General features: G+C 56.8%; 1 protein-coding gene and 1 long non-coding RNA gene across 4 annotated transcripts in view; one reads left to right on the top strand and one right to left on the bottom strand.

Moving 5' to 3' along the window:
• VSTM2L (V-set and transmembrane domain containing 2 like) overlaps window positions 1–16,496 on the bottom strand; it is a 38,053-nt gene extending 21,557 nt beyond the window's left edge. Inside the window, exons 1-2 of one of the 3 annotated variants that reach the window (XM_019458529.2) lie at window positions 16,098–16,483; window positions 7,209–7,307 (exon numbers count right to left, since the gene is read on the bottom strand). In XM_019458529.2, coding sequence (XP_019314074.2) covers window positions 7,209–7,307; window positions 16,098–16,218 — 220 coding nt within the window. In that variant the 5' untranslated portion in view covers window positions 16,219–16,483. Of the gene's footprint in view, window positions 1–7,208; window positions 7,308–16,097 lie in introns of all 3 variants that reach the window. The other 2 variants (XM_019458531.2, XM_019458530.2) reach the window with 2 other exon arrangements.
• Window positions 15,613–20,882, top strand: LOC109272467 (uncharacterized). The gene is made up of 3 exons (XR_002082482.2): window positions 15,613–15,839; window positions 17,115–17,217; window positions 18,123–20,882. It is a non-coding gene; the product is annotated as an uncharacterized LOC109272467 (long non-coding RNA).
• Window positions 20,883–21,343: the final 461 nt, after the last annotated feature.

Genomic DNA, 21,343 nt, shown 5'->3' on the forward strand with positions numbered 1-21,343 from the left:
CCGTACACGTAAAAAATGGCTAAAATGGTAAATCCGATGTTGTATAAATTTTATCACAGTTTTTTTTTTTAAAGTCCTCCCGTGGCTTCTGGCCTGCCGCAGCGGTTTTCACACAACGAGGATTTCCCTGGACTTGTGCCCAGAATGCTCCCCACCCCCACGCACGGGACCCCCTCACCTCGTTCAAACCTGTGCTTCCGTGTCACCTCCTGCGTCTTCCCCGCCCTGTCTGTCCCCTTTTCGCGACTTCGCGCTTTCTCCTTACCATTACACTAACATGCCGTCTCTTCCGCGTCTCATCCGCTGCCCCTCTCCCAACCTGAGTGTAAGCCCTTCAAAGGCTGGAGACTGGAGCCTGTTTTGTTTACCGTGGGATCCTGGCAGCCGCAATGATACCAGACACACGGTAGGTGTTCAGTGAACGCTGGCTGCTGTCGCACAAGACATATACGGTGGCTGTGCCAGAAGGCAGAGAAAGGATCCCATCCTCCTGGCTCAGGGCCGCCCGGGAGCTCCAGGAAACCCTCACACTCAGGGTGCCCAATGGGACACTCAGGGTCGGAGGCAGCTTCTCGGGCTGGGCATCCGAAGTCCGCAGCAGTGGCTCTGTTGAACCCCGGCCGGGGCCCCTCCCGCCTCTCCCTGTCACTTCCATGTGTCCCCCCTGGGCTGGAATCCCAGCTCACAGGTGGCCCTGTGCCTGGAGATGCCCTCCCTGCCCAGGTTGGAGCGGAAGTCCTCTTCGGGGCCCCTGATGGTCTCTGAGTCCTGTCATTGCCCCCACCGCGGCATGTCATGTGACAGATACTAAGGTGTCTGTGTCTCCCCCAGCCTGGGAGCTCCCCCAGCCCAGGGCCCCTGCACTGCCCAGCATGGAGGAGGTGCTGTTAAGCATGTACTGAAAGGGCGAGTGAATGAACGAATGAATGAAGGTAGAAAGGTCAGACAGAAACCCAGAGGACTTAAGTTTGAAACTGTAAGGAAAAAAACAAAACAAAGGAGACAGACATCTTTTGTTTATTGAGCACTTACTATGTGCCAGAATGGAGTTTCGGGGGGGACCGTGCCCACAAGAGCAGGGATAGGGACAGACAAGTGGACAATGTGGACACAGCAACCTGGGAGGTCCTAGCTGGGCCCCAGTAGGCCGGGCCCCTCCCCACCCTCTCTCCTTCTGGCCCTATGACCACCGGCCGCCCAAGCCCGGCTTGGCCCACGCGGGTCCTGCCAAACTGACAGGCAGGCTGGAGGCTCCCTGAGAGGGCCCATAAAGTTGGGATAGGAAGTGCGACCGAGAATGAGACGGGACAATAAATCAAGGCCGGCAAGGCCAGAAAGGGCTGTGGCTGCTTCGCGGGGGGCCCTCTGCACCCTTGCGGCCCGGGGACCAGCACCACAAGCCTGGGATCATGTTTCCGACTGGAGGCCCACAACCCACCAGAAAGCTGATGTGTCTGACCCCACATAATCCCTCGGAGCGGCCCTGCCGGTCAGGGATCATTGGCTCTTTCCTGCAGGTGGGAAAACTGAGGCTCACAGAGGTTTCCAGAAGCTCAGGGACTTTGAGGAGCTGGGATTCAGACTCAGGCCTTAGGAGCCAAGTCCAAACTCTCCCCCTGCTCTCTGCTGGTGCTGGTATGACAGTGATGAAGATAGGAAGTCGGGGTGTCCACGTGAGGGCCCCTGGAACTCCCCCCACCACTTACCTCCCTCCATACCTGAGTCTTTTCCAGCAACTTAAGAAACAAAGCTCAGAGAACCTGGGGGCCATCAGGCACCCCTCTAGGTGCCGCCTGTACACAGAAGCCTACTTCATCCTCCCAAGGACTTGATGAGCTGATACTATTTACTGTCAGCCCCATTTCACAGAGGGAGGTATGAAGACTCAGAGAGGGAGTGTCAGTGCCTGAGGTCACACAGCATGAGGGAACAAAGCCAGACTTCAGTCCCAAGGCTGCCTGCAGAATTTGCCAACCAGAACCTGAGTTGTCAGTCACTCAGCTCCTTTCCCCTTCTGTCCTAAAAAGTGTGACTCCTTGGGGGTAGTTTCCAGACAGCCTGCTCTGTGCCCAGCTCAGCTGGTGGCCAGGACTGCAAGGGGTGTGGCACGGGGTCAGGAAGGCCCATGGCCACCTTAACTCCCAGCTGAGAGGCCGAACAGGGGAAAGGCTGCGGAGGGAGTGTTTAACGGAGCCCCAGCTCATCTGTGAATCTCACCTTGCTCCCAAAACCAGGAGATGTGACATGTCCATAAGAGGAAAACCCAGATAAACTGGATGGAAAAGCCCCCAGGGTCTGAGAGGGCTGGCTGCGTAGAAGGAGCCCAGCAGGCAACCTCCTCCCTGGGGGTGGGTGCAGAGCGTCTGCCCAGGGATGGGCTCAAGGGAGGAACTCGAGGGTTCTCTGGCAGGCTGAGGGATCCGGGTCGTTTCATCTTGGAGTGGGCAAGCTCTCCCCTTCTCAAGAAGCAGAAGAAGGCATTTTGTACAAAAGCTTAGTGAACCGCAGCGTGCCTGGCGGGAAGATGGCGACCCGGGCATGCGGTGAGCTCAAGTCCTCCCGGCAAACGGGATGAAAGAGATCAACCTTCATAGACCCCTACGTGTGCCGGGCTTCCCAAGACGCGGCCCACAGTCCACAGGAAGGGCAGACACACAGACAGGTGACTACTGTGTGGACAACAGCTGGGACTGAGCCTGCATCGCCATGTACCGTTGTTCAGGGTGTGCACCATTCACATAGCCGTGAATCGTGGCCCCTCCCCGCCCCAGCCCAGAGATACGCAGAGCACAACTGTATGCAGAAACTTGGGATGCAGGTAACGGTGTGAGGGAAGATAAAGGCAGGCCCACGTCTGCCTGGACTCAGGGGGTGGCTTCTAGGTGGTGGGGCACACTTGGACTTGAAGGCTGGTTGGAGTTGGCACAGTTAGGAGGAGCTCCGAACAGGAAAGGGCACACCCGAGGGAGAGTCTCACGAGTCTGACCTCTTGGGGACTACCTTCACCATTTCTGCAGGGATCCCTGACGCACCTGCACCATTATTTACTTAATATTTATTTTCAAAGCATCTTTCCCTTTTTACTTAAATAAATTCAGCTTAAAAGGAGACTTTTATTACCGCCATAAACGGAAAAATCAGCATCACTTGCCATAAATAGAAGGTAACTGTAAAAATAAACACTATGAGACCCAAACAGCATCTGTAAATTCCAGCCAGGGAAGGCAGCAGCTTGCTGAAGGCTCCGGGCCTCAGTCTCCATTTTCTTGCATTAACAGGGGAGACCGGCGAGGGTCACGCATTAAATTCAGAGCAGCACCAAGCAGAGACTCTTCTCGATCAGAAGGGCTCGGGACGCAGGGCCTGCTGAGGGCCGGACACAGCGGGCAGCCACCCCCACCACTGTCACGGGCCCTGGCGTCCTCGGCCACTGACCTCCCGCCTTTCATCCCTCGGCCCCACCTCCAGGCCCCGGCTTGCAGAGGCCCACGGACCTGGAGCCTCTCTGCCACTCGCCTGTCACAACCCTACCGAGCCCGCCAGTCCGGCTGACGGGGCAGCTTCCTGGGTGATTCAGCGCCAGGTGCCCTGCGTCTTGCACGCGGTGAGGACTAACACCCGCTTCGGGCCCGAGGAGGCCCGAGTGCCCGCTTGCAGAGTGAGCGAACAAAGAAATGAACGGTGGACGCCCTCACGGTCCCTGCTGCTACAACCGGCGAAGCCACCTCCCGAGGCATTGATTGCCCTCCCCCCAAATGGGGAAAGAACATTATTTTTGTATGAAAGCAAACATGAATATATTATGGATCAGAATACAGAACCCATGAATTTTGAATGAAATAGACCATCAAAGAAATGGGGCCCTGGTGGGGAGCTGTTTACTCCGCCGCGTGGGGCTGATCCCTTAGTCAAGGGGCCTCTGTCCGATCCAGTCAGAGGCCTCCTTTGTCTCTGCAGCCTTAGGCCTTGCCCCTCGCGGGGGATTGTTGACCTGTTGGCAAAAGCGGGGAGCGGACCAGGAGGAAGCAGAGGGACTGGGGAGGGGGCAGGGACGCCCAGGATTTACGAGTAAGGATAACAGCTGCACCCCTGGCCTGACTCACCATGTGGCTCTAAGTCACCCCACTGGCCTGAGTGCTTGTTCCCACATGTGTCATTTTTTTTTTTTTAAGTTTATTTATTTATTTAAAAAAAATTTTTTTTAACGTTTTATTTATTTTTGAGACAGAGAGAGACAGAGCATGAACGGGGGAGGGGCAGAGAGAGAGGGAGACACAGAATCGGAAGCAGGCTCCAGGCTCTGAGCCATCAGCCCAGAGCCGGACGCGGGGCTCGAACTCACGGACCGCGAGATCGTGACCTGAGCTGAAGTCGGACGCTTAAACCGACTGAGCCACCCAGGCGCCCCTCACTTGTGTCACTTCTTCAAGGCTTATTTCGAGGACTGATGCAGGTGACATGTCCGTGTGGGGGACACAGTAGGGCCTCAATGCCCGCTGTTCCCCGGTGGCAGCCACTCAACTGCTGAGTTTTATACACACACAAGGCCATTCGCTCAGGTGGGGTCCCTGCCCAGCCCCGCTGATGGGGAAGGAGGGCTGCCCTAAATAAAAGTGCAAACAGCTACCATTTTGAGCCCCTACTATGCGCTAAGTGCCTGGTGATGCTGGGCCTCGGTTTGCTCATCTGTAAAATGGGGGTGATAACACCTATGTCGTAAGGCTGTTGTCAGTGGACGATCTGGCAGAGTATGGGCTCCAGGGGCGTTTCCTTTGTGCTTAGTTTGTCATTGGAGCAAAATTCAGGTCACAGAATTAACCACTTTAAAATGAACAAGTCGGTGGTACTGAGCGCATTCACGGCGTTGGACAACCGCCCCCTGCATCTAGTCCGCAGACGTTTTCATCCCCCTGAAGGGAAACCCCGCACCCAGGAGGCAGTCACGAGCCATCCCCGTGACCCCTGGCGGTCACCGCTCTATGTTCTGTCCTGGACTCCCCTATTCTGGATGTTTCATACCAATGCGATAACACCACATACGGTCTTTGGGGACCGGCTTTTTTGCACTCAGCATAATGTTTTCGAGGTTCCTCTACATTGTAGCATATATCAGATTTCATTCCTTTTTATAGAGACGCTTCTTTAATAACGTAAAATGTCTCACCGAATCCCCAAGACAACCCGGGAAGTGGCCACCGTCACTCTCCTCTTCTTATGGGTGAAGAAACTGAGGCACGGACAGAGGGAGGACTTGCCCCCCCTCCCCCGCCAGGCAGCCGTGACCCGGCTGGGCGGGCAGTGCCGGTGCCCGCGGTGGGGGGCAGGGTGCCTCCCAAGGCCAGCGGCGCGGATTGAGGGAGACAGCAGTAGAATTACAAATCTAGGGAGATTTAAGGAGAGTGAAAATATTCTGGCACTTGCAGGATTGTGGGAGTCGAGCAGGTTTCCCCAGCGGAATTCCCGCCTCCTCTTCCCACACATCTGGGCCCCGGGGAGTGAAAGGGTTTGGGAGGGAGGGAGGCAAGCGGGGGGATGTGTGGGGAGCCAGCGACAGGACAGGAACCAGAATGCGGGGGCAGGGACACGAGACGGCAAACGGCAAACAGACATCCTGACGTTTGTGCAGATGCCATTTCCTCCCACCCCCCTCGCCTGGACATCCTGCAAGGCCAGTGGGGTGAGCCCATTGCACAGATGGCTCCTCAGGCTTGCAGAGCTTGAGGGGGGTCAGGACTTGACCTAAGAGTCTGCCTAAGAGTCTGACCCCAAAGCCCGGGCGTGTGCCATCCGTGCTGCCTGCCAGGGGCAGAGAGGGGGTGAATGGAGGAAGCAGAGGGAGGGATGAGCAGCCACAGGGATGAGCGGCTGCCCCCGAGCCCAGAAAGGAGCGCCCCTCAAGTCCAGTGAGAGGGAGAAAGACAAGTGAGAGATGGGTGGGGGCAGGGAGCGTGAAGAACAGAGAAGGGGAGGGGGCACTTGAACGCCAGGTGCACGGACCGACAGCAGGGGAGAAACTGAGGCAGACTCTGGCGGCCACGCCGCCTCCCCAGGAGGTGTGGTCCAACGCGGCCCCCCTTGGGACCTAGTGCTTGCCCCTGCCCCTCCCGCCCCTGCCCAACTGTGTTTGGGAAATCTAGCAGAGCAGCAGAAACCGTGCGAGCTCTGGAGTCAGGCTGACCTAGATGTGAACCCCAACTCTGCTTCCTTGTGGTGGGCAAAGCCCTGAGCTTCAGTCTCCTCATCTGTAAAATGGGTATCATGGGCACTCAAGAGGATCACACATCCCCGTAAATATCTGGCACCTAGTGGGCTCCATGGAGCTTTATCAGGTTGGTGATGATCGGGCCGCTATTCACGCCGCCTCTCACAGGTGGCCTTGTTCCGGCTCCTCTTGCCCCAAGACTCCCACCTCCCTTTTCCTCCCCTAGAAGACTAGACTGGCCTGGCCTTCTGAAACGCAAGGACTGTTCTAGAACCAGAGAATCCCTAGCTGACGGGGTTCTGCCCCACCCCAGGGCTTTTGCACTGAGTGTTTTTCCTCTGCCCGGGAGGAGATTCAACAGAAAGCAGCAGAGCCAGGATGGGGCTCAGGACTCCCAGTGCCTAACTGGAGTTCAGGGACGACTGCTGGGGTTTGGCGGACATGAGGAGACCAGCCGGTGAGGCTCAGGGCCCCCTGCCCCAGAGGCCTTCCGTCAGCTGTCAGCCAGCCTGTCCGCCCCCTCCCTCTCGTCTGCCTGCCAGGAGACCATTAGTGCAGGGTTGTTTGGAGCGTTATTTTCACTACCATGCACTCCGGCCGCCGGGCCTCCATTAGGGACCCTTTCCTGGGCCCAATGACAGGCGGCAAACGGCTCCCCAGTGAGCCGGCCATAATTGCTGCCGCCTCTGAGGCCGGAAATAATTTTTTTAAAACCTCACAAAGCAAAACAGACACGCTGCCGTCTGCTCTCACCTTCCCTGCCCTCAGCCAGGAACCAAACCTGACGGTTGGGAGAAGAGGGGCTTCGGTCAAGACCCCCAGCCCCAAGTTGGCCAATGAGGCTCAGAGAGCTTGAGTAGGGGGCCGGGACTTGAGCCCAAGAGCATCTGACCCCCAAAGCCCAGGCATATACCATCCCCTACAACCTCATCACGCCAGGCTGGGGGGGAAAGTTGGGGCTCTGCTCCCTTGCCTTGAACTAGGTGTGGGCCCCCAGCCCACCCACCTCTTAAGCCCGTTTCCTCTTCTGCAAGATGGCGTGTGGACGGGTGCCTGGGGTGCCCGCTGGGATGACCACGGTGAGGCTCTGGCAGGTCACGCGCCCCTGTGAGGAGGTACACGAAGCACGGTGGAGGGAGCCGGAGGGTGGGGGGGCAGTGGGGGGAGCCTGCCAGGCAGATGAAATCACTGGGGGGAAGGTGCTGAGGAGCCTGGGGTGCTCAAGTATTAGAAAGGAAGCCAGTGTGCGCGCGCACACACACACACACACACGCGCACGCGTGCACACCCAGTTCCCATCTCCCACGGAGCCCACGTTTCTGTCGCCCCCTGGACGCTGCGGCCCCGGCATCCTATGAGCCTGCGAGTTCGGGCCTAGTCCAGAAAACAGCCTCTCCCCCTCCAGCCTCCAAGTCCTGTTTGAGCCCCCACTTCAGGCACATGGTGGGTCCTACCCCGACGCCAGACCCCCACCCTCCCCACTCGAAAACCTCCAGCTGGTGGGGGTCAACACCAAGCCCCGCAGCCTGCTTTGCCCAGTACACATGCACAACTCTCCCACTGAAGCCCCTGCCAGACCCAGGCCGTCAGGGGAGGCTCCCCTGGCCTCTGGAATCCCCTCAACCCAGCCCTCAGCCCTGGGTTCAAGGAGCCCACCTCCCCCAGGAAGTCTTCCTGACTGCCCCAGGACATGGGGACCACTCTGGTGGGAAACCTTCAGAGACACCCCCCCCCCCCCCCGCCCCTCCGGATGGCTCGCCCGCCTGAGCCATTTCCAGGGCTCTCGTCTCTGGCTGGCTGTCCTCCGTTACCTCTCCCCCGCGCCCACCCCCTGGAGACACTCACCCAGAACTTGCTGGGGAAAGTGACAAGCTTGTTCCAGAGCCCCCCCCCCCAACCCCCTCCCCCCAGGTCACATGGGAGAGCTGCGGGGGAGGAGGAGGACCCACTCCCGGCTCTGCTGAGGGCTTGCCCTGCATCCTGGGGCTGGCCCTGGCTCCTTTCTGGGCCTCAGTTTCCTCCCCAGTGAAATGAAAGCTGCTTCCCCTGGGACCACAGGTGAGCTTTGGGGGCCTCAACGAACCCACCGGAACTAACCAAAAATGGTGTGGCATTTTTCTAAGGAAGTGATCCATTTTTCATCAGATGCTCAAGAGGATTGTGACCTCCAAGAAAATTAGGAACCACTAGTCTAGACAAGCTCCAGTGTCCCTTGTAACATCACCATTTCATTTCATCCCCTTGTAACGTCACCATTCATTCATTCGCTTCAGTCATTCAACTGACATTTCTCAGGTGCCCGCTCTGTGCGGGTATCATCATGCTACCCAGAATACATGCGTGTGTGATCCTAGATGTGACCCGGAGAGAGGAGTGTGTGCGTGTGGGCGCGTGTGCGTGCGTGCACGTGTGTGCATGTGGAGACAGACAGGGTGAGGTGGGGAGATGGGAAGAGGGAGGGTGATGGATGCAGCAGACACAGGGAAAGGGACAAAGAAAGATGGAGAGAGACTGAAGGACAGAGGGAGAGAGTCCAACCCGGAGAGAGAGATCCAGAGAGAGGGGCAGGCAGAGCGCTTGCCACAGATGGCCACTGCCAGCCCCCTAATTGATAGCTCTGAGCAAGGCCCCCCCCGGCCCCAGCTCCGGCTCTAACCTTCCAGATGCTCCCAGAGCTCCTATGCCTCACGTCCCAAGGGCATCAGCTTGGAGGGGCCGGGGAGGCTGATTCAGAAGCCAAGGCTATGGCACAGAGGGCACAGCCTGGCCCCCCTAGGCTGGGACGCTAGAGGGACCACCCGGCTCCTTCCCGCCCAGCCACATCTCAACCGCACACGATCAAACACCCAAATGCACGCTTTCCAGACGCACGCTCAGACAAAGCCACCAGCCCCCTCCCTGCGGAACAGCCAGGCAGGTGCACCCAGGGTCCCACCACCCCCACTGACAGTGCTGGACTCGGATCCAGGAGCCTAGGCTCTCAGATCGAGCTTGTTCAGCCAGACCTGGCCTTTCCGGCATTTTGGCATCCCGGAGAGAATCCGACGAAGCCAGGGTGCCCCTCCGGAACAAAGCAAGTGTCCACACGCCCACCGGGCTTGGCAGCCAGGAGCAGGACAGATGAGCAGGGAAGAACCCCAGCTCTGCAGCCCCATAAGCTGGGCTCAAGCCTGGCTTTGCCATTCAACAGCTGTGTGGCCTCAGGCAGGTCACATCACCCCCTACGCCTCCGTGTCCTAGTCCGTAACATGGGAGCACCCTCCCCATGAGGCGTGTGAGGCTTAAAGGAGGAGGTAAGGGAGATGATCGGCACAGAGGAAAAAACTGGATGAACGCTGCCTGGCGTCTTGGTTCCCAGACCCCCGAAGGCCACTGAGACGAAGCATCACGTGCTAGACGGAGTTCGCACCGCCGTGGACTCCAGCCTCACCTGCTGCCTGGAGGACAAAGGAGAGGGCCTGGAAGGACTCCAGAGGCTTAGAGCTTAGGTAAACTTGCCATCGTTGGGGGTGCCGAGGCCCAGAGAAGGGCAGGGACCTGCCAAGCTACCCAGCAAGGCCGAGTTAGCGGGATGGTTGGCTAAAAGCTCAGGGTCTACTTCTCCCACCCCCGAACTCTGGCACTTTAATGAAGTCACAAAGGAGCCACTGCCCGCACCTCTCAACACAGGAGTCAGCAAAGGCCCTCACCCCTGCCGCGTCCCCTGTGTGGGGCCCGGGCATCCTCAGCCCCGCCCACCTGGACCCATCTCTAACTCGCTGTGTGACAGATCGTCATTAACCACCCACTGTGTTCTGACTTCTCTGCTGACTTCACCAGTCTGTGCTCCTTTGGGAAATAAAGCAGGGATTCCCTCCAAAACGCCCCCAGCTAATAAATGGTTGGGTCCAGCTTGCATATCTTCTGTGACAGGGAGCTCACTATGGGGTCCCCTCACTGCCCCGGGAGGGAGTGCCTTTTCTGGGCTGAACATCATCGCTGCTTCTCAACTCCTATCACAATTTATACTTCTATGTATGTTTTATAGGTTTAGTCATCTGAGCTAGAACCTTATCTGTCTCCTTCACTGCTACGTCCCCAGTGGCTAAAGGAGCCTGGTGCATGGCAGGTGCTCGGCTGATGTTTGTTGAATGAATGAGGGACTAAGTGAATGGTCAAGCCTCCAGTACCCGGCAGCCGCCTCTGTCAGGCCAGAGGTTCCCAATGAGAGCCCCGAGTAGGAGGTGGGAGGAGGCAGCCCACGGGCCAACAACCCCCAAGTGCAGTCATTCCGACACACTGATCTGCCTGTGTACCACCCTCACTGGCCTGTCTGAATGGTTTCCCATAAACTAACCCACTGTTTTTTCATATGCCCGTTAGTCTCGTCCTAAGCGATCATATCCGTGAAATCACAGTTTTGATGTGCCGGTTTTATTTTTCCAATCCACATTAAAATAAATGCGAACGATTAAAATGTAAGAGGTTGTGTCCGGGTGCTGCCTAAAACCATCTCTCAGGTAGGACCCAATGGCTGCGGAGGGTCCTGGGGGTTCTTGAAGAGAGGTTTCAGCTGGGGGTGAGGGAGCCGAGTCCCAGAGACTCCTCTGCTGGCTTCCAGGACGGGGAGGGGGCCCCGTGGCGGGGAGGGGGACCTGAAGGAGCGATAGCCCCTCTGGCTCCCCGTCTCCGCCTCCCTTCCCCCAGCGGCAGGTGCCAGAGGGACCTCAGGGTCACCAGCTGGTGGAGGGGTGGATTTCTTCCCCCAGTGAGATCACCGGCCCTTTTTCTGATAGAAGAGTCTCACCTCACCAGGGCGGGGGAGAGGAGGAGACACCCTGGCGCCCCGTGACCCTCAGGGTTGCAGCCTCTCCTATGTACCCAAGGGGCGGGGCCTGGGTCCGTCCACGGCAAGGCGACATCAGCCTTGCCCAGCCCGGGATGTCCTTGCAGTGGTCTGTAAGGATGAGGAGGGGCTCCAGCTTTGTGATTTTTCTTCTAAAGACATGACGAAATTAAAATCAACTGAATGTTTCAAACTACATTAGCTTGGAATACACAAAAGTTTTAAGATTTCAGACCTTGGACGTCTCCAAAAACTCTTCGTCTCTGGGACTCAACAGCATTGTGAGCACGGGGTCTGGAGTCACACTCCGGGGTTCAAATCCAGGCTCCAGCACTTGCTGGGTGTGTGACCTCAGGCAAGGCTGTTAACCTCACTGGGCCTCAGTTTCCTCATAAATACACTGGGCCAGAGAAAAGGTCCCTTCTTCTTAGGGTGCTTGTGGGGATCAGATGAAACAATGCCATGGAAGGCCCTGGCATGACACTCGGTAAACATTTCCTTCTGCGTATTTCTCACTTTATTTGCACAGCGTTGGATCAGGCGACCCCAAAGCCAAACGGTAACCTCCCAGGCAGTTTGGGCAAATGCACCCTTGCCCACGGCTTTGTTCCTCCCCTCCGTCTCTGGTCCTGGTGGCTGACCACTCTCCCTCACCCCTGTCCCTGCCCACTTGTTTATCACAAGGAGACTTCCCCCAACACTTCTGCTGTCACCGTGTCACCGTGGAGATGAGCCGAATTCCTGTCCTGCTGGCCGCCCGCGGCTCCCGTTGCTTCGGGAAAAGGCCGCCGGAGCGGCTGATAGGCAAGGTGTCAAAACCAATTGGTGTGAAGGACTCGGGGAAAACCGCTTGTGAGGGCCGATTCCCCACAGGAGGCCGGGAACCCTCAGCCCAAGGCCGAGTGTTTACGGGCGTAATTGATAGAATAATCACCAAGACCCGAGACAATGCGAACACATTTTTAACATCATAACCTTCGGAAGACAGCACTCAATTTTCTCCGTCTCCCAGCCACCAAACTAGCCAGCTTATTGATGGGGAGATACCAACAGTTCAGTAAGGAATGAGATAATGCCAGAGTCGTTTTCCAGTGCACAGGCTGTTTGCCAAATGGCCCGGTGGCCCCCACCCCTCCCTCAGCACCCTGCTGCTCCCTCCTGGCAACAGAGAGAACCTCAGGACCGTGAATCACTCAATGGACAAAGCGCCGGGCCAAGCCAGGATCTGTGTCTGCATTGGGGTGTATTAATAATTGAAGGTGCTGGCCTAGGTGTGTGTGTGCGTGCGTGCGTGTGCGTGTGTGGCAGGGCAGGGTGGCAGGATGGATGTTTGCTTCAGTATCAGGCTTCCTGGGTCTCCTTTCAGGGTCCACATGCCTGCTCCAGCGTGGCCCTCTCCCTCTCTTGCAAAACCAAATCAACCCAGCAGCCCCTGGACAAGACAATATCCTGTCCCTACACGTGGGTGAATACTTTAGGCAGTGGCTCCCAAACTCCGGCTGCGCAGGAATCATCTGGGGAGCTTATTAAAATGCAGATTCCAGGGTCTCATCAACAATCATTTTGGCCAATGGGTCTGGGGGACCCTGGGATCTGCATTTTAACAAACTCCCCGGTGATTCCAAGGCAGGAGGTCTCTGCAGGACCCCTGCCCTGGCCCAGACCTGGGACAAGGACTGGAGAAAGAGTCCAGCCCAGCTGTCTTTTTCTAACTTGCATGTGCCCTCAGCAAGACCCTACCCGTCACCTGTCTAAGCGGCTGGTTCCTCTTGCTGGAACCCACTGCTCTGCCAGTTCTCTGGGGAGCTGGAAGGCTCAGCTAAGGCCGTGCAGAAGGAAGAAGTCCTGTCACGTGACTGGCCGAGCCTGCCTCAAGGCCGTCCCGGAGGAGGCAGGCACAGCTCTTCCGCTCCCCATACAGGCTCAGTGACCTTGGGCGAGTCACTGGCCCTCTCTGAACCTCAGTATTCTCCTCTCTCCAACCCCAGCCTTGCATGAATAGTGTCAACCTTGGTGAGTGAACACTGGCAAGGTGTTTGGTAGCACCTACAGCACATAGTAGGCAGCTCATAAATGCTAGCTCCTCGCTCCCCCCCCCCCCACCCCGCCACTTCTGCTGTGCTTATGGCAATGAGTTAACCCTTTCTGATAAGGAAAATTCAAAATAGTTGCCATTAACGGAATACCTACTAGGTACGAATACTGGCCACCACCCTCCCAGCCTCTCAGTCCCTTGTGCCTCCCTAAGAGGCATGCTCCATTCACTCCCCCATTCGATCCTCATGCCTTTAAAAGGCCCCCTGCGAAGTGGGCTGAGTGCAGGAAGCAGGGAGATGGGAAGCGAGACAGATGTCCTTGCGGACCCACCTGACCACGGGTTCTCCCTGTGACAAGTCCCGGGTGGTGGGGGGGGAAGGTGTCAGCCTGGCGGCTGGGCTGGGCTCAGACTGAGCTGGAGAGGGGAGCAACCGCCAAGTGGTTGGGGTCCGTGGGCTCCTCCGGAGGAGCCCCCCACTTCCAGCCTCCCATCCCCACCTCCAGGCACCGAGACCCCTCCCTAACCCGGCCACATTTCCTGAATCAGCCGAGGACATGCGGAGCCCAGGAATAATGAAACGATCAGGCTCCAATCTGCTAAACAGCAATTTCTGGGCTTTTTCAGCACACACAGCTTTTATCAAATTGGTATTCTCCTCCTGAACACAAATGGCTTATTAGACATGACCCACTTATTCGCCGCGTCTCACTATCATTAATAACAGTTTCTTTTTGTGATTAAGTGAGTGGCTCCAAACCCTTCCTGTGGTGGCGGGCACTTGGCCCGGCAGAGGGGCCGCCGTGGGGGCTCCTCGGCATCCACTACTTGGTGACTTTGAACCTGGCAATGTTGGGAGAAGGCAGTCTGGCCCCTGCAGAGCAGCCTGGCTTCCTTGTTTCTTGAGGGACAGAAGGAGCCCCACAGGGGGCTGACCCACTTGCCCAGAACTGCACAGGGGGGTCAGTGAGAGAAGCCAGGGCCCCCAGCAGTCAGTGCTGTGTCCTTTCTGTCTAGCCCCTCCTCTGGGCCTTAGCGGGACCTGTCCAGAGTTCAGAGGTGACATTCCAGCTCGCATGGCAGAGTTGTGCCCCTGAGCACGCCCGGCCAGGGGGCAGGAAGAGACTACCACACAAAGGGCAGACCCTCAGGACCTCAGGAATGACAGAGTAGCACCCAAATCCTTGAGGTCTGATGCTCCAGGGACAGGATGACCATAAACCTCAGAGCCCCAGTCCTCGTATCTCTCGGGACTGCAAATGCAGGAAAACCCTTCCTTGGAAAACCTCCTAGTATAAGTTCTAACTGTGCCAAGGAACTGAGCATCGCGAGGAGGGGAGCGGAAGGAGGGATTCCCAGTTTCCTTTAAATGGGAGGGGATCTGACGGGGAGATGAATGTCCTGGAAAAAGCTCTGTCTTTGCCCGACAGACCCTGTGGCCAGTCCCAGCTCAACCGCTCACTCACTGTGTGACCTTGGGCAAGTCCCTTCACCTCTCTGAGCCTTGGTTTCCCCATCTGTAAACTGAGGATCAACATACGCCTTCCCCTATTTACCAGCGCTCCGGCCAGGTCAGTAGAAATTCGTTGGAGGACGTGAAGGGTGCGCAGATGATACACAGAGCAGTTCTATCAAACGTGGTAAGGCAGAAGGTGCAGGGAATCATGGTTCCCCAAAAGCGGAGACCCTGAGAAGGGCTTTGGAAGCGCCCGTGCCCCTCGGAACAATCCCACTCGTGCATCAGGCCCCAGCAAAGCCTCCTCTGATTACCCACTCCCCCCGCCTCACTCCTTCCTTCGGAATAAATCACACAGTTCTCTGCTCTTTGTGCAGACCTCCCCACCGGCCCTGGGCATACAGTGCCCAGCACTGGTGCTGCAGCCGCCCCCACTGGACTGGGAAGGGATGGATGGAAGAAGCGTCTCCATTTTCATTTATGCTCCGGTCCCCATTCCGGAGCCTGGCTCACAGGGGCAGGGGAACCCCTCCCCAGCTACCAGCCTCAGATGTTACAACTCCACTGCCAACTTGGGCTCCTTTGGGGCTAAAAGGAGCTTCCCAGACTCAGGCAACCAGTGTGGGGTTGCTTGCTTGCTCCCCAGCTCCCGCGGTGGCTGAGTTGATTTCCCACCTTTCAATCCTCAGGGCCGAGGCTGAGGATGGGGGGGGGGGTACCCTACAGAAGGATGGCGGGGGGCTTTCCACCCACCCCCAGAGACAAGACAGAAGCACCTAGCATCCTTCTTCCCCGTCCACGCCTGTGGCCAGAAGCAGCAATCCCAACTATTCCAGTGTGTTTGAGGGGCTCCCAGCAAGCCTCCGACCCCGACCCTGCAGGGGCAGCCGCAGCTCGGGTCTACCAGTTCTCAAGACGCGGGGTCTTCTGTCCCCAGGACCTTTCCCAGTGATCTAAGGGGCAGATGAGGAGTAAGAGGGGATGAGGGCAGCTACAGGGTTAAACCTACAAAAGGGAAAGGCAGATGGGCAGAGAGGAGTGGGCGAGCAAAGTGTGTTCACAAGTGTGTGTGTGTGTGTGTGTGTGTCTGCAGGCAGAAGGGCAGGCAAGAGTTGTGCAGAGTGTGTGCGCCTGGGTGCCAGCTGGCAGGGTGTGAGTCCCCCAACCGTGGTGCCGGTGTGTGTGTGCAGCGGGCATAAGTGTGAGTGGTTATGAGTGAGGAGGGGGATCCGAGCAGGCGGCTGGAGATGCGTGAGGGCGGGAGTTGTGAGTGTGGGAACAGTGAGTGTGCCCCTGGCTGTGAATACGTGTGGTCCTGGAGGTGTGTGTATCGGCGCGAGCGTGCTGGGGAGGAGGGGGCTCTCGGCTACAGCGGGATCGATCCGGGTTGCACGCGGGGTGCCCCTTCCTCTGCAGGGGCGGCCGGGGTGCCAGGGCGGGTCCGAGGACCCGGCAGGGGGCGCCACGGGACTCCCGCCGGGGCCGACGCGGGTTCCAGCCCGGGGACGGCCAAGTTGGAGCGGCGCAGCCCGGGGTGGGGTTTGGTGGGGAAGTCCGCGGGGGCGGCGACCGAACTCACCGTGGCCGGAGACGTGGTTATCCCAGGGCGCGTGGCCGGCGGGCCGCGTGGCGCCTCCGAGTTGCAGGAAAAGTGCCAGGTAGTGGAGGGTGCCCAGCGCCGCGGCGAGCGGGGCCCCCATGGTGCGCGCTCGGGCCGGGGCGCCGCCGCCTCACATCGGGGCTCAGGAGACCGCAGACCCCGCGCCCGCCGTTCCCTGCCGGATGCGGCCTGGCTGCCCAGCTCCGGCCGCTGCCTCTCGCTCGCCGAAGCTGGCCGGGCCCCGGCCCCAGCCCTCGCCCGGCTCCGGTCCAGCCCCGGGTGCGGGTAGCGAGCGCACGCCCAGCCGGCCGCCTCCGACTGCGGGACTCTTCCCTTCCGCGGAAGGCCACTCCGCTCGGCGCCGGCGCCGCCGCACCCCCTCCCTCCCACTCCCTCCCGCCCGCCCAGAGGAGGCGGCGGCGGAGGGATCTGCCGCTTGATTTATCATCAAAGTTTTGCCCAGGCTGGGATTTTTAAAGCGGTACCCGCAACGTCCCCCCACCCGAGAGTGCAAACGGGCGGCGGGATGGGGTGGAGGCAACCACCCAAGGGACCCAGTTCCCGCAAAGCATAACACAACTGGCTTCAAAACCTGAAATACTATCCAGCGGGATGAGGAGAAAAACCCATCCACCTGCCGCCAGACTCAGCGCGCTCCGAGGGACTCCCAACTTTGCTAGCAGGGCGGTGCCAGGGTCAGGGGGTCGGTGGCGGTGGGGGTGGAGGTGAGGGTGAGGTAGGGCAGGAATCTGGGCTGAGGCCCAGGGGACCTCGTGATAGTCCTGCCGCAGCTTTTTAGCTCCCTGCGTGATCATGTCCGGATGTCTATCCCTGTCTGAGCCTCAAAGGTTTCATCTGAGAAATGGGAATAGTAGCTACCTCCAGGGGTCGTGGTGAGGATTCATGAAAAATCGTGAACGTAAAAGCTCTTAGCATAATGCCGTCCTCATGGTAGGATCTGAATAGTTATTACTATTGTTACTCTCTGTGTCTCAGTTTTCCTGCCTGCCTAATGGGAGTGATGCGAGCCAGTTGCTGGAGCTCCTAGCTCCAAGATGCTGGGCCCTACGCGGTGGATTGGATCGCCCCCTTCTGGACTGTAAGTCTCCCTTCCTCGGACCGATGGGCCTAGATGGAATGTTGGAGGGGCGGGCAGGTAACAAAGCCACTCCCATTCCCAAGACCAGGAATCCAAGGAGATCCTCCGGGTCCGTCCCTGACGGGTATACTGGGGCTGTTGGGATAGACCTTCAGTACAGACACGAGGGCAGACAGGTGGCCTCGTTTAAAGGAAGAGGAAGCACATTAAATCAGAGACATAGCTTCTCCGAGGTCCCACGGAGAGTCTGAGGCAAGGGTCTCTGATCCCAGGGCAGGGTTCCTTCCTGCTCTCACCCCTTGTCCTTCCCCAAGTCTCGTTCCCGACATGGTCCTGTCCGCCGCAGTTTCAGCACCACGGAGTAGGACAGCGTCAACCCCGACCCCCATCTTTTTTGGCCCCAAGGACCTAGCTGGGCGGGCTCTTAGATTCGAGGATTCAACACCGGGGACAGACCTTCCGGTTTCCTCTCCCGCTCCGCCGCCCGCCGAATGGGAGTGAGCACTGCAGAAAGCCCACTCCCCTTTCCACAGACTACAGATGAGTCCAGAATTGTGGACAGAGCCCCAAGTTTGAGAATGAGATTAGAGCCCGAGTGACAGCTCCCCACCCATCTTTACTCTGCCCTCGCATCCCTCTTTCCAGTATTATGGCGGGCAGCACACTGGATGGGGCCTGTGGTCGCCAGCAAGAATCCAGTTCATTCAAAATTATGGACAGTCCCCCGAAGCCCCCAATTACAAATGCTGTGTTTCAGCCCAGCTTGACAGCCCCCGCAGGACGCTGCCTTCAGCACCGCGGACAGATCCCCGCCCTCGTCCCAATTCCTTTCCGCCCACATTCACTAGTGGAAGGGGTTGGTTTTGTCTGATTAACTCACTTCTTTTCACTTCCTTCCCACACAGAGATGGTACTTAGGCTATCTGGGATGGCCAGGCATCTTGGACTCTACAAAAGCGTTTTCTCATTCATTAACTTGAGCCTCACTTCCAAAGAAATGGACTCCATTGCCCCTCTTATAAAGATGAAGAAACAGAATCTTTGAGATCACACAGCAGCACCAAGACTGAAACCCAGACTCTTTCAGTTCCAGCCTGAGGCCTCTCCAAGTCAATGTGGTGGTAGAACTGGGGCTCACACCCAGGGCTTTCTCCTCTTAACCCACAGATTGCAGGCAGCGGGGCACAGGCAAAGGGTCAGGGAGAGAGCAGATTAGAAGAGAGAAAACAAGAGATTCCACTTGGGGGCTGCGAAGGAAGGAGGTCAGGGTGGGACAGCGGCACTCTGCTGTTCTGCCACTAACCCACTGCCTGACGTTCAGGAAACATTTCTCCTCCTAGTCTGGAACAGGGTTAAACACAGTGACCTCTAAATCTCCTTCAAGAGCAGACCTCCGGGGATTGTATGAGTTTGAAAAGGCTTATGCTGTGAAGGTTCTGTCCAAAATTCTTCCAATGGCCTTGTTTCTTACAGAAATCCCAACTTGTCTTGTTTGCATTCAAGGTCCCAGCCTCTCCTCCTGCACATGCCCTCTGTCCAAGTACCATTTCCACCAGGTTCTCTCCCTAAACATGCCTGAACTTGGTCACGTCCTTTCCCTTCCCGGTGCTTCCCCCTCTTCCCGCATGCCTTCCCCTCTTTCTAGCAGAGTCCCCCATTGGCCAAGTTCCAGTCTGAGTCCCCCACAGGAAGGAAGGACTTTTGCCAGTCCCCAAGCCACTGTTGGTCCATCACTGTGTACCCAGAACTGTGCTAAGAACTTTAATTATCCCACTTAATCTTCAGAACAACCAGGCCCCATCGAGTTGAATAGTGTGGTTGTAAGTATGGATAGTAGCTTTGAATCCTGCCACTTGCTATGTGACCTTAGACACGTTACTTAGCCTTTCTGTGCCTGAACTTCCTCATCTGTAAAATAAAGATTATAATACCACCATCGCAAGATTATTGTGAGGGCTAAATGAAAAACACTACAAAGCCCTTAGAACAGTGCCTGGAACGTAGTAAATACGTAATACATGTTGGCTACTATTATTATCATCTGTTGATATTATTTACAGACAAAAAATAGATGCTCAGAGAGGCTAAGTGTCTTGTCCAATGTCACACAGCAAGGCAGTTGTAGAGACATGATATATTTGATTCTAGAGCCCATGCTCTTAGGCACAATAACGAAGCACATCTAGTTAAACCACCCTCTTTGCAACTCAGGAAACTAAGACCCAGAGAGGCTAAGTGACTCCTTCAGAGTCACACAGCCAACCATGACAGAACCAGAGCCAGGTCCTCTGTCTCCCAGCTCAGGGCTCTCCCACTATACTGTCCTATTTGTACTTCCTGCAGCACCTAAATTGCTCTTTACAAATCACATTCCCATCCATGATGTCGTACAATTTATGCAACAAACCCTGAGGCCAGTATGATCACCTTCCTTCTTTTGGAGATAAGCAAACGGAAGCTCAGAGACGTGAAGTGACAGGCACAAGGTTGCACAGGGAGGCGGGGCCGAAGCTGGATGTGACAGGAAGAATCCCCAGCCTGTATTCCTCCCCTTGTAATATTGTCTTTCCTTCTTCATGGATCCAATGTGAACTGCGGGCACGGGCACTGTGGACGCTAAAAGCCTGGTGGAGGCAGCAGGTAACTGAAGATTATGCCAGAAAATAGTCTCTAGGAATTCACTAGGGTGGGAGCACTCAGGGAATGCTCTAGGAGGGAGTAAACATCCCATCCCTGGAGGCAATTAAACAAGCATCCAGTGGTCACGTGGATGCCAGGAGGCAAATATCACCGCTATTCCCATCACCCAAGTGAGACTCGGAAGGTGAGCATCAGGTCAGGTCTTGCAGGTGGGCAAGACGATCTTCTTAAGGTCCCCCCCCCGAAGCGAGACATCTCGCACGGCCTCCTGCCTCTGACCCGAGCTCCCTGGAGAGTCCCCACCCTCCCCTTGACTCAGGGAGGCCACCCTCCCTCCCCTTTGAGAGGTGTCACTTTTGCACCATGGCTCTGTCAGTGGTAACAGCCGTAAGATTTGTCCTTTTAATCCAGAATCAATAACAAATTTCATTTAAAAATAAATTAAACCAGGCATTGGAAATCATTCACCGTGTGGGCCAGGGCCCTATATAGCGCCGTCTAAATGGCTTCCTTTCTCTCATCTATCAATGCCAAGAGGGGGGAAATACCTAAGCTGCCTGATTCATGGAGAAACTACTTAAATGTATCAGCCCCTAACAATGAGCAATGGTGAGCCCGGAGTTGCGCCTTTTAACACACCAATAACATGTGGAGCACGGCTTCATGAGAGCTTATCAGAGACCCCACGGTCACTGGCTTTGAGGGAGCCCATTTATAAGGGGGAACAATGGTTTCAGTATGTAGTCGCCTAATTTCCAGAATGCATTACTGAGCTCAGAGGAGCACTGGAATTCTATTAAACTCTTATCTGCCATGGGAGGGTATGAAACCGGCGGGGAAATCCAGACTTGGCATAGACATGCCCAGAAAGTCCCAGGGCTGACCCTAGGAGGTGGGTGAAGAAACCTAGAGGAAGAGGGGGGTGCAGGTGGGGCCCCGGATGTGTGAAAATATGTGCGTTAATGGAGCTCCGGTTTCCAGCGATTACGTTTACGTCGGCGAATAAAACTTGGCAATAAAACATCGGAGCTGCGTCTCAGACAGCATTTCCTTTTACAGCCCGGTGTATTTCACTCATTATAACAGGAGGCAAGGAGCTTCGGGTGTCCCCATTTCTCCCCCTTTAATTAAATTTCCTAAATTACGGCCCAAGATTTGGATAAAGCGAAAGACTTACGGCTCCGCTAATCGCCATCACAAGCTCCCGCCCCTCACTGTGGTGGCCCTGACTGTACCGGGTTCCAATATTACCAAAGCGAAATTCTGTGAGCACTGCCTGCCTGGGCTCTGGTTTATAAAAGGGGACGGAGCCTCAGGAGAGAAATGGGCCCTGGCCCAGGCTCAGGAAAGAGGCCTGTTCCAGGACTGGCTTTTCCATCACCTTGCTGTGTGACCTTGGGCAAGTTACTTCCCCTCTCTGAGCCTCACAAGTTTCCCCCCCCGCCCCGCCCCCTTTCCCTAAACATCCATCTTGAGGCTCTTAGAA

This window comes from Panthera pardus, unplaced genomic scaffold (genome assembly GCF_024362965.1).
Source record: "Panthera pardus isolate Hobbes unplaced genomic scaffold, ASM2436296v1 HiC_scaffold_25, whole genome shotgun sequence".
Lineage (NCBI taxonomy): Eukaryota > Metazoa > Chordata > Mammalia > Carnivora > Felidae > Panthera > Panthera pardus.